The 17,646-nt window shown below is 38.9% G+C and overlaps 1 protein-coding gene across 5 annotated transcripts in view; it reads right to left on the reverse strand.

The window, feature by feature from the left end:
• SLC4A4 (solute carrier family 4 member 4) overlaps nucleotides 1–17,646 on the reverse strand; it is a 351,984-nt gene that overhangs the window by 118,378 nt on the left and 215,960 nt on the right. For all 5 annotated transcript variants that reach the window (XM_023253060.2, XM_019829398.3, XM_019829396.3 and 2 more), the window contains one exon: nucleotides 8–165. In XM_023253060.2, the coding sequence (XP_023108828.1) occupies nucleotides 8–165 (158 nt within the window). The remainder of the gene's footprint in view (nucleotides 1–7; nucleotides 166–17,646) is intronic.

The raw sequence follows: 17,646 nt of genomic DNA on the forward strand, positions 1-17,646 counted from the left end.
AGCTTACCTTGTGGGCACAGGGACCTCAGTCAGGGCACCCAGCATGACCGCCTGCTGGAGCCGAACAAAGGCAATGAAAGGAGTATCCAAGAAGTCAACCTCCCCAACAAGCACGTTGGAGGCTTCTGCATCACGTGGAAGTTTTTTCATGAACTTATTCTTCAGCTGCATGGGAAGAGCCAAGAAAACACAACTTATTTCCAGAAAAGGGAACAAGAAGAGCCCCTCCATATATCACTCAAGGAAATTCCACACAACAGGCTCTAGCTAGCCATTTTTCTATTATGTTTAACCATTCTATTATAATAAACATTACTCTGGACTTTGAATTCAAAAATACTGAGGGTATAATCACATGGCTTACATATAAAACAATGTTTACATATAAAAAATCATTTATTTATGCACTCACTCAATAAACATATGTTCAGAGTCTACTATGAGGCTGGCATTGATCTACACTCTAGGGATACAGGGATGGATCAACGAATTACATGCCTTCCTTGGGTCATGGGTCACATTTCAGCAGGAGAGAAACAAAATATGATTTACAGTAGTGATAAATGCTAAGAAGGAAAAATATAATAGCTAAGAGGGTACTATTTTAGGTCCTACTTGGTCAGAGGAAGCCTCTGAAGAAGCACATTTTACATTGGAGTGAGGCAACAAGCCATGCCAGGATCTGCCTAAAGAAAATTCTAGGCAAAGAGAACAGCAAGTGCTAAGGCTCTGAGATAGAAAAGAGCTTGGCAGAGAGGTTTAGTAAGAAGGTGAATGTGGTAGGAGCTAAAGCAGCAAAGGAGAGAAAACAGCAGCAAATGAAGTTGCACAGGTAAGGGGGAGAGCCAGGTGGTAAGGGCCTTGAAGGCCACAATTAAGAGTTTGGAATGCTTTAGGTAGGATTTGCCTGCTAAAAATCCAAATGAAAAGGGGAGTAGAAAGACATACATTTAGAAGATACTACCATGTAAAAAGAGTTTAAGACCATGAGACAGGATGACACAACCTTGAATGGGAGTACAGATAAAGAAGAGGGATAAGATCTAAACCCTGGGCCATTTTATCTTTCATAGAAATGGTAGGAGACATAGGCAGAGGACACTGACAAAGAGCAGCCAGTGAGGTTGGAGGAAAACCAGGACTTCATCAACAATCAGGTGAACAAAGGGCTCAATGAAGAAAGTTTATCAGCTGAGGCAAAGGCTGCTGAAAGTTCAAATAAGATGGGAACCAGGAATGGACCAATGAGTTTGTCAAGAAGAAGGTGCTGGGTGATCTTGACAAGAGCAGCTATGGTGGGGAGTGGGTGCCCAGTGAAGAATGAGAAGTGAAGAAGTGGAGACAAGGGAGTAGAGAGATTTTGAGAAATGTTGCTACCAAGAAAAGGCAAGAAATAGGAAGACAGGTAAAGGAAAACATAAAACAGAATTTCTTTTAAATGGCACGTGTGCTAACACTTTGGAATGTTAATGAGACAGATTATTTCTGCAGGAGACAAAGGGGACAACCGCAAAAAGAGCTCAGGGAATCCTGAACTATGGAGAAGAGAACTGAGAAGTGAGATGATGAGGAAGAGGGAGAAAGGGATGTGGGAATTTGAGGAGAGGGGTAAAGGCTTAAAGTAGTTTTCTTGGGAGGCTTATCTTGTAGGTGTTATTCGTCCCTTTCCCTGCCCTCCCCAACTCCCACTTAGAGTAGGCCTGATGGAGACTCTTCAGTGAGTGGGAAATACCTCCCACAGGTCAAGGAAAACATTTCAACAATCGTGGAAGAATGAGATGTGAATTTTGCAGGACCGTATGAAAGACAACAGACTTCTGATATATACTTATCATCAACATAAACGTCCCTCCTCTTAGGTCAAAAGTTACTAGTATAAAAAGAACTCAGTACTTTTTGCCATGGATTAAAGTGGAAGGCATGCCTCCAATTTTCCCCATTCATAAAAAAGTTATAGTAACAATTTCCATTTACAGAGTTCTTTTTTTTTTTTTCCAAGTAAGCTCTAGACCCAATGTGGGACTTGAACTCATGACCCTGAGATCAAGAGTCACATGGTCTACTGACTGAGCCAGCCAGATACCCCCATTTACAAAATTCTTAATTGGGTAAAATATGTGACATGAGAAGTGATCCCTACAACTCCATCACTCTCGTTAGTATTTTTATAAAACTGTTTTTTAGTTTGGCACTTCGTATAAGAAGAAAGCTGTGAGGCAAAAGCAAGGACATCAAAGCTAATAATTTTATGGAAACAAACAAACAAAGCAAAGCCAGAGGGAGGGGCAGAGAGAGAGGGAGACACAGAATCTGAAGCAGGCTCCAGGCTCTGAGCTGTCAGCACAGAGCCCAACGCGGGGCTCGAACTCACAGACTGTGAGATCATGACCCGAGCTGAAGTCAGACGCTTAACCGACTAAGCCACCCAGGCGCCCCAAGATATATATATTTTTAGATATTAGGAACATGACTGCCTCTAAGTAGTAAGGGAGGTTTCCAAAGTTTATACCATTAATCTTCCAAGAAATGTTAATATTTTTTTAATGTTTATTTATTTACTTTGGGAGAGAGAGAATGTGAGCAGGGGAGGAGCAGAGATACAGAATCCCTAGCCAGCTCCACACTGTCAGTGCAGAGCCCGATGCAGGGCTCAAACTCATGAACTATGCGATCATGACCTGAGCCAAGATCAATAGTGGGCTGCTTAACCAACTCAGCCACCTAGGCACCGCTGCTAATATATATATATATTTTAAATCTTTTAGATTTTTTTTTTGGTATTTTTATTTATTTATTTTTAAATTTACATCCAAGTTAGTTAGCATATAGTGCAACAATGATTTTAGGAGTAGATTCCTTAATGCCCCTTACCCATTTAGCTCATCCCGTCCCCAATCCCTCTAGTACCTTGTGTTTGTTCTCTGTATTTAAGAATCTCTTATGTTTTGTCTTATGTTTTGTCACCCTCCCTGTTTTTGTATTACTTTTGTTTCCCTTCCCTTATGTTCATCTGTTTTATATCTTAAAGTCCTCATATGAGTGACGTCATATGATATTTGTCTTTCTCTGACTAATTTCACTTAGCATAATACCCTCTAGTTCCATTCACGTAGTTGCAAATGGAAAGATTTCATTCTTTTTGATTGCCGAGTAATACCCCATCATAAATATATATACCATATCTTCTTTATCCATTCACCCATTGATGGACATTTGGGGTCTTTCCATACTTTGGCTATTATTATAAATCTCTTAGATTCTATAAATATTAAAAGAGCAGCCATGGGAAGGGTCTAAAAACATCAAGTTGCCAAAACTGTTATTCTCACCTAAGAAAGTTGCAGTAATAAATTGTTCTCTATAACACAGAGTAGAGTATAGGGTATGGCTAAGTGGCACAAATGCATAACAAAATATCGCTGCTCAAATAATCTTCCTCAGATTTTTCCCAGAGAGTTCCCATTGTCAACAGTGGACACAAAAATCTATAATAATCTGATTTTATTTCCCATTCTCATCAGCAGATTCGTTGTTCTATCTAGTTAGGCAGGTAATCTGATCATAATCCCATTCTATTTTATGTAGTTAGACTCTCACACTCATTATAAAATAACTTTCCTTTCCACATTTCTGCCTTTTCTAAACATTCTTCAGAGCTCAGCATGAGCCACTAAACCATCTCAGCCCACTTTCTTGGGAATTCTTGAAACACTCATTTCTGAATCATACTTTTGTTAAAGTTTAAATCTTTTCCCCAAGTTTCTTGAGGATTATAACAGTTTATCCGCCATTACATTGGACACCTACCTCGCATATAATTCAGCTGTAATAAATATTATGAGTGGAAAGAATAACTCTGTAGTACTAAAATCAGACCAAAACCCATCAAATGCCCAGGAAAGTTAGACAGCTTCTACAGACTTACTCTAGAACCTACTATGTCTGGATCTGTCACTAATCAACTACCTGACTCACAACACATGCAGAATATCCCACAGTTAATTATATACCTCTAAAAAATGTCTTACTGGGCACCTGGGTGGCTCAATTGGTTAAGCGTCCAACTTTGGCTCAGGTTATGATCTCGCAGTTTGTGAGTTCAAGCCCCACGTCAGGCTCTGTGCTGACAGCTTGCTCAGAGTGTGGAGTCTGCTCCAGATTCTGTCTCCCTTTCTCTCTGCCCCTCCCCCACTCACACTGTCTCTCTCTCTCAAAAATAAACATTAAAAAAAATAATTAAAAAAATAAAATAAAATAAAAAATGTCTTACTAGTACTATGTAACTTACTATGTAAGTACTATGTAACTTACTATGTTACATTTACTAAGATTGTCATGCCCATATTAGGAAATTAGTATATTTTTAAGGCCAAAGGAAATACACCATATTCTATATGCTCTAAAGAGAAGTAGTTGCAAAGCCGTGTTCCTTTAGATCAGCACACCTCAAACTTCGTTTATGAAACACTAGTGTTCTCGGAGAAACTAACAGCTAATCTAAAATAAACAGGGGTGCCTGGATGGCTTAGTCAGTTAAGCGTCCAACTTTGGCTCAGTTCATGATCTCGCAGTTCGTGAGTTCAAGCCCATGTCAGGCTCTGTGCTGACCACTCAGAGCCTACAGCCTACTTCAGATTCTGCGTCTCCCTCTCTCTCTCTGCCCCTCCCCTGCTCACACTCTGTCTCTGTCTCTCTCAAAAATAAGTAGACATTAAAAAAATGTTTTTAAATTTTTTTTAATGTTTTTATTTATTTTTGAGACAGAGAGAGACAGAGCACGAGTGGGGGAGGGGCAGAGAGAGAGGGAGGCACAGAATCCAAAACACGCTCCAGGTTCTGAGCTGTCAGCACAGAGCCGGACGCGAGGCTCAAATTCACAGACTATGAGATTATGACCTGAGCTGAAGTTGGACGCTTAACCGACTGAGGCACCCAAGCACACCCCCACAAAAAAATTTTTTTAATAAATAAAACAAACATGGATGGTGCCTGGGGTACCCCAGAACTCAGCCCCCAAGTGCCTCTTTCCTATCTACCCATACTCCCTGGGCACAGCTCATCAAATCTCATGCCTTTAAATGCCATCTATATGTTGATGACTCACACACTTGTATCTTCAGCCAGGACCTCTTCCCTGAACTCCAGACCTGTAACATCCCCACTTGAAATAGGTATTTTAACTTCACCTATCCAAAAACTGCACCCACCCTACCCGCCTCCCAACAGTCTCCTCAAACTGGTTCTTCCTACAATCTTCCTCATCTGGCTAATGGTAACCATTCTTCCATTGCTCAAGCCAAAATCTTGTAGTCATCTTAAATACTTAGATACTTACATACCTTCCTTTCACACCCCATACCCAATCTATCAGGAAATTCTATTGGAGCCACATGCAAAGTATATCCAGAATCTGACCATTTCTCACTGCCTTCACTGCCACTACTCTTGTCCACGATCATCTGCTATGATTATCTCTCTCCTGGATAATGGCATTGGCATCCTAGCTGGATTATCTGCTTCTGCAAGTTGCACCCAATCTATTCACCAAAGTAGCCAGAGTAGTCAAATCAGGAGTCAGATCATGTCATTCCTCTTCTCAAAGCCCATTTCACTAAGAGGGAAGGCAACGCTGTCAGGACAAGACACAACCCCAGCATTATCTGGTTCCTATCAACAAGCTGACCTTATTTCCTCCTGCTCTCTCCCAGTCTTCTCCATGCCCACCACTCAAGACTCCATGCCCTCCCTCAAAATGCCAGCACATTCTAACCTCAGGGCCTTTACACCTGCTGTTGTTTCTGAATGTAGTGTCTGCATGGTTCTCTCCCTCACTTCCTTTGGATCTTTATTTAAAAGTCACCTTTTCATCAATGAGTCTTTCCTTGGCCACGTTAATTAACATTTCAACCTCCTTCCCCTCACAAATTCTTCTTACTACTCTTCCCTGCTTTATTTTTTTCTTTCTCTGTACTTATTACAAACATATTATGTTTTATTTATCATCTTTATCATCTGCCTCCCCACTAGAATGTAAGTTACATGAAGGTAGAAATATCCATCCTTTTTTTTTTTCAGTGTTGTATCTCTAATGCTTGAAGAGTGTTGTGGAGAAAAGCTGAATAAATATCTCACCGCCTGAGATATATGAATGAACAAATGGTGGTTATTATTTCTACTTTTCCCAATAGGCTTTTCAAACTCCCTCTTAAGAGTTCTGAAAAACTGGAGGGCCTGAGTGGCTCAGTCGGTTGAGCACCTGACTTTGGCTCAGGTCATGATCTCACCATTCGTGAGTTCTAGCCCCACTTTGGGCTCTGTGCTGACAGCTCAGAGCCTGAAGCCTGGTTCAGATTCTGTGTTTCCCTCTCTCTCTGCCCACCCCCCCCCCTTTATGCTCTCTCTCTCTCGCTCTATCTCAAAAATAAATAAACATTTTTTAAAAATTAAAAAAAAATGTTCTGGATAACCACTGCCTAGGCCATCCAAATTGACAAAAGACCTACGTATGGCAATCTTAGTGAACTCCCCTGATAACAGTGATTGGTCCAAAGGATGGAAGTGTGACTCAGCCAGGAACCACCCTTCTGGGAAATTAATATTTGAATGTACAAAAATCAACATTTTCCCCTTCACCTAAGGTTATTCCCCTCTGTGTTGAAAGTGTCTGTCATAGGACTGTCTACACTAGGAGAGAATGAGGTTGGCACCGAAAAGAAACAGACAAAAGCAGGAAAGAAAAATGGATAAAAAGAGAGATTTCTGAGCCCCAAATCCCAGGCCCTGAGTTACTGCAACGTCTCCATTCTGTGAATTCATCAAGAATTCTTACTCATTACATAAGCTAGAAAATTCCATGTTGAGTTTAAATTAATTTGAGGTGATTTCTGTCTACTGAAGAGTCCAGACCCTTCACAAAAATGTATTCGTCAAGTAAATTTGTAGAATACCAAGTTAAATAAGGTTAAATGTTTCTATAATACAGACACTCTCAGAGCCTTGAATATGCCTCTATGCCTAGGAATGCTTTATCTCCCACTAGGAGATAAATAAGGTATGTTATGATATGAAGACATTTAAAACCGCTAATTTGGACAAATTTTCTCACCTCCCATTTAAATCCATTCTCAACTCCATGTAATTCTCTTCAAACGTTATGGATACCTATAATGTTCAAGGCCTGGCAGTGGTCACTGCAGAGGACAGACAGACCCTACTCTAAGAAAAAAAACTGTAAACATTAAACAAAAAGGTGAAGAATAATCAGGAAATAAAAGCTCAATAACAGATCATTAAGACAAGAACAGAATCTAGGGCTTTTAAATCAAGTTGAAAATCACCCAATAAACTCATCTGGATTGAATTCCAAAGATAAAGTTTGACATTCCTTTCCTATAGATCACTAGTTGCTTCTCTAAGGGATACACAGCCTGGATGCTATGCAGGGTCAACTACAAGAACACACACGGTGAATACAAATTCCTTCAGCCAACTTTAATTTCAAAGAAATAGATCTCAAATGGCTGCCATGTGGAGCTACAAATGCAACCCCACCAACTCTGTGAATCCAGATGTGTGCATTTCAGGTTCCTTTTATACTAGCTTGTATTCTTTCTTCCAGAGTGAGATCTTGCCATAATTACTCAGAAGTGTATGTCTTGCCTTCTGCCATAAATGTTTATTCTTGTATTTTTTTTTAAGAGAGAGAGGGCTCAAGGGAGGAGGGGTAGAAGGTAAGGAGAGGGAGAGAGAGAGACAGAGAGACAGAGAGAGAGACAGAGAGAATGAATCCCAAGCAGGCTCCATCCTCAGCATGGAGCCCAACACAGGGCTTGATCCCAAGATCCTGGGATTGTCACCTGAGCTGAAATCAAGAGTAGGACACTCAACTAACTGAGCCACCCAGGAGCCCCTATTCTTATAATTTCCAAAATTTCCTTACTTCTAAGTAGTGTCCTAACAGCTCAGTGATCACAGTATTAGCGTACCAAGAAACTAGGTTACTTGGAATGATAGCTCTGTGAGATGACGGAAAAGTCACTCACACAAGCACTATGCGTCATATATAGGTAACTGAAGAGTCAATCTTCTGTACTCTACTCAGCCTAGATTCTCCTGCTGTCCTCTATGAAGGCAGTTTTTAGGTTTTGTATATAGGACGCATTACTAAGTAACTGCTAACCAACGTCAATTGATTGGGATGACCATTTGATTAACATTACGTCCTCCTAGCCTCCTTACTATCACCTTCAGATCTACAGCATCACCTGGTAAATAGGTCCAAGCTACCATATTATTCCTCAGTCATTAGGCAGGTATTTAAACCCTACCTCTTTTTGTCTGCCATTATTGGCACATGTGAAAACAAGTGCATCTGTTATAAAGTGTCATTTTTAACCAGGAGTACTTACAGTTTGTCATTTAAATCTGATTTATTAGAAGTGATCCTATGGGCTGTTCAATGTCCTTACCACAAGTGATGTTTTACAAATCATAGAAACTTGAGGATACTTTCTCATTATTTTTTCAAAGCTTACACTTACTGCTACCCATTCCATACATTTTCCTTTCCTCTCAATGAGAAGAATTTTAATCTTCCAATTTGTATTTATTCTCAATTCACCCTGCTTAATGACTCATTTCCATATGCTAACATCTACCTGCTTTCCTGGGCAAAGAGCTTATTCCTGGCTTTCTTATTGGTGTTCTTTCCTGATTTCCCCCCACTTCCATTCTCTCTGAAAATTGCTAGCTCTGATTCCTTCCCAAACAAACTCATCTTCTAAGCTCAGAATCATTCTAGATCACTATAGGACCATGTCCTTCCACCACAAAGGAATCTGTGTTAGTAGTTATTAGGATTACTATACCTATCCGTTTCTTTATGACAGTCCCAGTTTACCCCCACTGTCCTACTGTGATTGTTAATATTACCTTCTTTCATACTCAAAAGTGTCTTGTGCTAAGAAAAACATTATATGGTCACCCTATATTTTAATCTCACTGAGGTTGACTTTTGAGAAGTACCTAAGATATGGGACCTTTAAGATTTAAGGAACTCATAAGTAGGAGAGAAAGCCAAGGCCAAACAGCATCTCAGTAAATTATTTATGCTACTTGAGTTTAAATGTATTCATTTACTATGTACAAACAATATTAACTATTAGGGTAGAGGAAAAAAGTGCTCTCTCACTCACCAGAGTGAGATGATTCTGCCTCTGTCCACTCCCTTTCTCTACGCCTTGGGAAAAAATGGTCAATTTGATGGATTAGAGTTTGACAGATTCATTGGGACTTTTTTCTAATGGAAGGGGTTACAATGCTTTGAAGACAAGAAGCAAGCTGATGGTTTTCTCCTATAGCAAGACAAATGAATGGATAAAAAAAAATTAGAGAGAGAGAGAGCAGAGAGTGAGAGAGAGAGACTCATCTTCATCCATGTGGCTGGTTAGGTAAGGAGACTCAGAATCTGTTTCATAGGCTCAACTACATTTCTCTATCATGAATCCCAGGATTTAGAGTCTGTGTGGGTGTTGTAGGCCTGGAGCTATGTATTTAGTGAACTAAAAATGTCCAACCTAAAAAATGTTTCTAAGAGACTTCACTTTCAGCTATGGTAAACTAGCTTGCATCACACCAACTCTTCCAGCAAGAAAAACTGATGAATTTTTGTAATCTGCTTAAAGGCATCAGAGAGTTACTATGCCATTAAAAATTTGAGGAACCCACGTCCCTGAAAAAGCGACACTGTGTAAAGATGAGGTTAAATTCAGCTCTGACTTTCTTCTAAAGGCATCTGATGATTCCTAACTAGCTGCAGAGCTTCAGAAATTGAGCAGAGCCTTCAGCAGTCTCAAAGTAATGGACGAGCATGCCAGTTGAGACCTCTAAAAGACAAGACCCAAGGCACAAAGGCAAACTAGTAATAGACTAATCCACATAAAGACTGAAATCCAACTTCCAATCAGCTCAATTCCAGACTGAATAGTAAGATGATCTGCTCCTCACCTAAATCCCAGCCCAAAGCGAAATAAATGAACTCTGAAGAAAGATAATATCATCCTGAGTGTCAAATTATCTCTACCAAGTACATATTATATCTGACATTCAATCAGAATTACTAGGAATACTAGTAGATAAGATCAAATGACTCGGACCCAAGAAAACAAAATGGAAATTAGAAACAAAGGAGAACTACACATTAAAATGATCAGACACAGACTTTGAAATAACTTAACAATATTTTTACAATATTGGTTACAAGATGGAAAATTTCACAAGAATCATGTTTAAAAACAAAGTAGATTTCTTAGATATTAAAACATACATCATTGACTTACTAAAGTCAATATTACTCATAATATGAAAATATGACATATAAAAATTTGTAGAACATCATTAAATATGTGCATTGAGTAAAATTCATGGTCTTAAATGCAAATATTACAAAAGATGAAACGCTAAAGTTTGATGACCTGAATAACTCTCTCAGAATAAATAAAGACTGAATATTAAGGGGACCTGCTCCTCACCTAAATGAAATGCAACTCAAATAAAGTGAGTTTTGTGAGAAAGAAGTGACAAATGAGGTATAAAGAAGAAAATTAGAAAAATAAGAAAAGAAATCATTACACAGAAAACAAATATACTATGCTGGTCATGTTCTATTTCATAATCTGAATAACAATTATACATATGTATTCACAATGTGAAAAATCATCAAGTAGATTTATAATTTATATGTGTCTGATAAATCACACACATACATTTTACTTTAATAAAAGAATTATACTATGATGAGTTTCTTAATAAACTGTTATTTCATTGTAAATCTGGCTTATAAATTGTTCTCCCTTGACAGAAAATCCTTAAAGGAAATCAAAGACAGTGAAAAACCTATATTCCACAACCTAAGTCATACTTTAAAGGCTTATGTAAAGATTGAAAGAGAGAAGAGGTGAAATACCTAGCAAGATATCAAAAAAAAAGGGGGGGGCTCACTCCTTCCCCAGTCTTTTTGGTTTCTCTAACATGGAAAGTAGCCTCCCTACTGCCTTCTCTCTTCCTATTGTGCATACTAGGGAGATTACCCGAATGTGTTATATCTGAGGTGATATATTCCTGCCTTTAACTTCCAATAGTATATAAATCATTAATTTCCACTGCTCAACATCAATATAATATAACCTAATCAAGTATATGGTCCTCAGGTTAAAATTAGGCTCCAACGGTGTTGGCACTAAGAAGCAGACCACTGTGAAAACGAATGGGATAATTTTAAAAGCAGGTTTGATCTACCAAGAGCTACATATGTTACTTAGAGCAGACCTAGAGTCTCAAACTCTGGGAATCCTGGAACCTAATGGCTAGAAACCAGTGGAGTGCCTACAGTGAACTGAAGACTTTCCCTATCTCCCATCTTCCTTCCCACTTTTCAGCAGTACCTCTCATCCCACATACAAAGGAGAGCTGATTTGAAATAGTCAAATTCTAAATCAATTAGCCTATACCAGCTTTCCCCCCAGGTACTGGGAAAATAGTTATTCTCATTATAAGCTCTGTTTTGGCCTTCCTTTGTAGTCAGGGGTTCCCAGTATAAAGGCAGGCCTGCTCTTGAGTTCCAAGTACAAGGAGCTTGTTTTGCTTCTATCATCTTTATAATACCAAGATGAGGCAGAAGGCTCTGCCTAGTTCACCAGGGTTGTGCTTTGGGGTTTGCAGCCAAAGCCTCAGCCAGTAATAAAGTGTTCCTTGGACTTTGTTTCTCTGTGTACACATTTCCCCTGATGATCTTCTCAAGAGAGTGTTGGGCTGAGGACAGGGTTGGGTGTTCCTGAACAGCCTGGACAAACATCTCTTAAACACACCCCAACACTCCATCCCTAAATCTCATTTCTTTATTGTAAATTATATGGTTGCCCAATTAGGAAATGGCAGAAGGAGGAAAAAGAGAAGAATCACTGTTTCATAGCTTAACCAGGTATTGCTTTTTATTTCAAGACCACATAAGAAAAATAATCTTAAAACTTTTCCATTACATGAAGATATCATTTGCTCATCCCTTAAGCTAATTTGTGGGACTTTTTTGATGTAAAAGACAGAATTACTCGAATAATTACTACAAATATTTTTGTTTCATTTTTAATGGAAGCTCTGATTGCCCTTTAGGTTATCTTCAAGCTGTGACTTACAAGAATATTTCCAAAGGCTAAATTTAAAAACCACTGACTCAATGTCTAAGAGGTCTAAAAACAGATGATAGATAGATAGATAGATAGATAGATAGATAGATAGATAGATAGATGCTATTGATTGATAGCCTACAGAATCCAAAATTTAGGTAATCACTGATAATGTTATTACTAATGATCATTTATGATGTGATCTGAGATTTCCAGAATGTATAAAATATGAAAGAGTGCAAACAAAGTCAGTAAAAAAGACAAGATGCCAAAAGGCTCTGTGGCTACATGCTTTTACTTTTTGAACACTCTTCTCCTTTGGTTTATTCCATTTTAAAAAAATACAAAATGAAAACAGTCCCCTGAGGGTGAAAATTTGATTTTCTAATTTTTCCTTCCAAATATAGACATCTTACCACCATTAATGCAAATGATTCTGCAAAGCAGCACATTTACAAACGGCTATTAAACTAAATATAACATTAAGTACAATCCATTAGTTCTGATTTTCTAAATAGGATGAAATTTCAAGTACTGACCTAGTTTAAAAATCAACTTGTCAAAATCTCTAGTCACATTTTCTTATGTCTTGCATCATTAAAAAATCATACTGTCAATATGTTTATAGCTATTTACAGTTTTTAAAACACTTTTACATTTCCTACCTTACTGAATTCTTATAGCAAGCTTATGAGAAATATATTATTAAACCACTTTCCAGATGAAAGAAACTACAGTTCAAGAAGTTGAAGAAACGTCATGTAATACAGCCAAATGGTCAAGCCAAGACACGAATTCTAACTTTTAATGCTCTATTTCACTGCACTGTGAAACTCTTATATTTCTGATGAATATATTTTGCTACCTAGAAAGTTTAAAAGATAATTTCCCTGAAACCTCTAAACCTCTTATATAGCAAATTAATGTCAAGCACCTACAATAGTTTAGGCTCTGTACAGATAATCTGTAAAAATTTTCATTGAGCACATTTATAGAATTTAATACATAACCTAAAATGGGTCAGAGAGAGAGAGAGGAAATGCAGAAAACCCAAATAAAGAGAAAAGCACCTTTAAAAGTATTTAAAGTAAATCAAGAATCTGTAGGAGTTAGGTGATGTTTTTAAAAGTTATTTTTCCTTGGGGTGCTTGGGTGGCTCAGTAGGTTAAGCGTCTGACTCTTGATTTCAGCTCAGGTATGATCTCGTGGTTGTGAGATCCAGCCCTGCATCAGGCCCTGTGCTGAGCATGGAGCCTGCTTGGGATTCTCTCTCTCCCCTTGTCTCTCTCCAAATAAATATGTAAACATTTAATAAAAGTTACTTTCCCTCTTTTGCTGTTGTTTCATGAACTCCACTTGTACACACAGACAGGTGATCTACTCTATGCATCAAGGAAGGAGACTTGAAATACTCATTAATCGATTCTGTTGGAAATGCCCTCTGTCTGGATGCCTGCCCTCCATGCCCTGTCCCTTAGGTGCTAAATACAACTTGTGCCTCCAAACTCTAGCGAGAATTACAAGGAGGGTAAGCCTGACCCCGACACGTCCAACTTGCCCTGATGTTGTTCTACCACAGAATGCTAGCCTTCCCTCTGTGATTATACTTATCACAATGCATTCATTGACTGACTTGGCTGTGACTTTTATTAGAAAATTACCTTTGAAAAGAGTTGTAAAGAACCCTGTAAAAAGGAACCAGGTATTATTCTACTTTGTTCCCCAGTGCCTTATAAGGGTATAGCCTTGCAGTAAGTGTTCACTAAATGTCTGTTAAATGCACAGAATCTATGTGATCACATCTGTTTTGTGGTGTCCTTATATTCCACATAAATACAGGTGAGGACACTGAGGGCCCAGGAAAGGTGCTCCATTTAGTGGCAGAATACTTGAGAAAGGTCTATGGGGAGAAGCAAAGAGCCTTCACTGGTTCCAAAACTTACAAGCATAGTCCAGTGAAAATTAATTTTTATATTTGAGTTGGTTGGTAGCTACCATTCATAGTTTTTTCGTTTTGTTTTGTTTTTTTTTATTTTGTTTTGTTTTTTAATCCCTGCTAAAGTGCCTTAAAGTACTACACTTCTCTGGAATCTATGAGGAAAATTTCGAGAGGGAGTCCCATTTTTGGAGAATAGCTGTACATTGAATTCCTTCCCAACTTAAAATTTCAAAATCTCCATTTGGTAAAACTGCATTCAAAAGCACCATCATTAAGAGGCACAATGGCCTTCAACAATAATTTTTAAATATTAGGAGTAATACTAATAATGATTACTAACATTTTTAAATCAATGGTTCCTGGCCAGATACCACACCAGGAACTCTGCATAAGTTTTCTTATTAAATTCTCACCACATTTCTATAAGCAAGTTATTGTTATCACTAGTTACCCAGGAGGACATGAGATTTAGAGATTACACAATTGAAAATCACAAAACCAGAAAAGGCAGAGCAAGGATTCAAACCAAAGTCTGTCTATGTCCAGAATCCAAGCTTGACACCATGCTAAGCTTGGTGATTGTTTAGCTGTTTAAATCAGAGCTCTCAGCAAACCTCAGTTCTTCCTCCTATTAGCTGTAGAACATTGGGCAAATGATTTCATTTCTTTGAGTTTCCTCATCTATAAGATGGGGACAATAAATGACTATATCATAGAGGTAAGAGGAGCAGATGAAAGGATGTTTCAGGGTGTTCAATAAGCATAGCACTAAGTAAATAACAGACCCCTCAATAATTGTGTTAAAACAGGAATATTATGAGCCTGTGACCCAAGAGAGCATCAGTGGGGATAGAATGTTGAAAAGAGATTTTATAAACATTAAAAGGCAGAACACAGAAGACTTGTTGAATGCCTGGATAGATGAAGTGAAGGAGAAGGCAGAGTCCAGAATGGCACACAATACTAGTACTATATTTTTTCAAATGCTCAATGCTCCCCAACATCAAAAGCAAGTATTTGACCAATACTGATGGGTAACAGATGCACCAGTGAAAACTTGGCTGAGCACTAAAAATACTCGTACCCTACAGTTTCATTTTATTTTAACCTAAGGAACAGAATGGTAACAATAATTACTCCCATGTTAGGGCTTTAATATCACCCTAGAATATACGGGAAAGGGGCACAATACAATTTTTCTCTCCAAAGGAATAAAGTAAAAGACAGGTTGACACTATACTTAATTCAGAAACAATTTTCTGAATTTTAGGAAGAAATCTCTTCCCCAGTTTGCATCATAGACTTAAGTACATATATCCATCCAGTACAGTACTGTTGTAGGAAGGTAATTCTACCAAATTTATAGATGCATGAGTTTTAACTTGAGAAGGTTGCAGAGATCCCTTCTCCATGGTAAGGCTAAAAAATCAGATAAACAGAAGGCTGAGGTGAATGTGGGTGGATAAGTGCAGCTATACAGTAAAACAAATATAATTCCTCACAATAATAGCACCATTTTATCTGCATTCCCTCAAAATGACACACTCGTCCTTGAATGACCGTGTTTTCAGCAGGAAGGAAAAAAAAAAAAAAACCACAAACCTTAAATGCTTTACTTCTAACTCTCACCCTACCTATTAATATCTAAAAAGCAGTGTCTGTGTACAGTCTTCCCTCTCCTACCCCAAAAAGAAAGATCCTAAACATAGGGTTCCTTTCATTCTTTCTGCCCCACAATCTCCTGCTGCCATTGGGAGAGGGGGGCTGCAGAGGGAACAATCAAATGAAGACAAAACAAAAATTAGCATCACAGGGTTAATGACTTCAGGAGAAAATTATAGTTTCAGAGGAAATGCTTCATGTGCATTCTCCTCGGCCCACATCCCAGACAAGGTAGCTAATAAAAAACACAGACTGCTCTTTTAAAAACAAAAAGTGCAAAGGATTAGAGGTGGGAAGGTGGGAGGCCATGTAGGCAACTCAGAGTCTACAGATAATGGCTCAAAAACACCACTGCAGTGTGCTTTTCTTGAGTGGAAGTGGAGAAAATATTGCCCACCACCCCCACCATGTGCTCCACCCCAAAACAGTCCACGAGCCAGGCAGGCTCTGCTCTTCACACTGTATGGACCTCGGAGCTGGCGGTTCAGGCTTCAACCTTCTACTTCTCTAGCTTCGACCTCAGCTCTTCAGTTGCTTTCACTCAGAACAAGACGGAAGAGGCAGGGCTCTTGTCAAAATACAGATCAGCGGTTCTAAACTTGGGGTCCCTGGTGGGAGTCCAGGGGGTCCACAGGGACTTTGAAATTACATGCAAGGTTTTGTGCCTATACATTAATTGTGCATTTCTCTGGTGAAAACATCCATGATTTCATCAGAAGATAAATGGATTACTGACACGGGAAAAAGCATTAAAAAACCCACTGCATTAGTCTTTCAACTGAAAAAGTACAAAACAAAGGCCAAAACTGCTATTTTCTGAGGTTTAGGCCTTCATATACAGAGTTCATACTGCAAGCTTCTCGTGGTCCAAGGAAGGGGAAATGCGTACTAGGAAAAGAGATACACAGAACACTGCAATGGGGAAAAGGAAGAACGTGCCACATGCTTGTCACTGGCAAGAACATGTTCCCTAGATGATTCCTGCAGAATCTGGGAACTGAATGGGACTCAGAAGGGCCCAGTTCTGGCTCTCCTGAGTCTCAGAGAAGCTAAATATTCATTCAAGGTCACACTTCTAGAACAGCAGCAAGGACAGGATAGCTGCCCTCTCCTGAGCCCTCTGCCTCCATTTCCACACACCACCAGGACAGAAAATAATTAAAAGAATCACCCACTAAAATACTGTCTTTAAAAAGCCAGTGGATGAATGTTGTTAAATATAGAAATACTTTCCACTTAGCACATCACATGTGGTGACAAAAATCAGCCTGTGAAACACTGGAAAAAGCATTAAAAAACCACTGCATTAGGCAGTGGATATAACTCTCAAGACCTGTCTACGTGGGTGCTTTAATATCTGACTACTTGGAGTCTAATAAGAAATCGTCAATAAGACGTCCATCCGCAGGGAGACAATAGAGGCAAAGCACACCATCTATTGACTTCCAAATGACTGCTAGCAATTCTCTGAGAATTCAATACTGTCAGCTGGGAAACATTTAAACCAGGTCCTTCCAGGGCTGAGATGTACAAGGGACCATATGGCCCCAGCAGAACACTTCAAACAGGCAGCTGTATAACTATAATTAAATCTGTAGTAGTCATGCTATTATTTATTTAGCATATTTTTTTAATGTACCCTCCGCTGAGGTCTCTGAGAACATGTACCAAATTAGAACAATAGAAAATATGGAAGAAATAGATAAAGAGAATCAAGGGGAGAATGAAGTTCTGACACGAGAGCAGACCACAGCTAAACAGAAGTTTCCCTGAGGGGTTCTTCACTAGTACCTGGTGGGTTCTGACTGAGCACCAGCAGGTGATGACCAACTTACTGACATGAATATTGAGCCTGAAGGTTCATTC

The sequence above is a fragment of the Felis catus genome, chromosome B1 (assembly GCF_018350175.1).
Source record: "Felis catus isolate Fca126 chromosome B1, F.catus_Fca126_mat1.0, whole genome shotgun sequence".
In the NCBI taxonomy this organism is placed as follows: Eukaryota; Metazoa; Chordata; class Mammalia; order Carnivora; family Felidae; genus Felis; species Felis catus.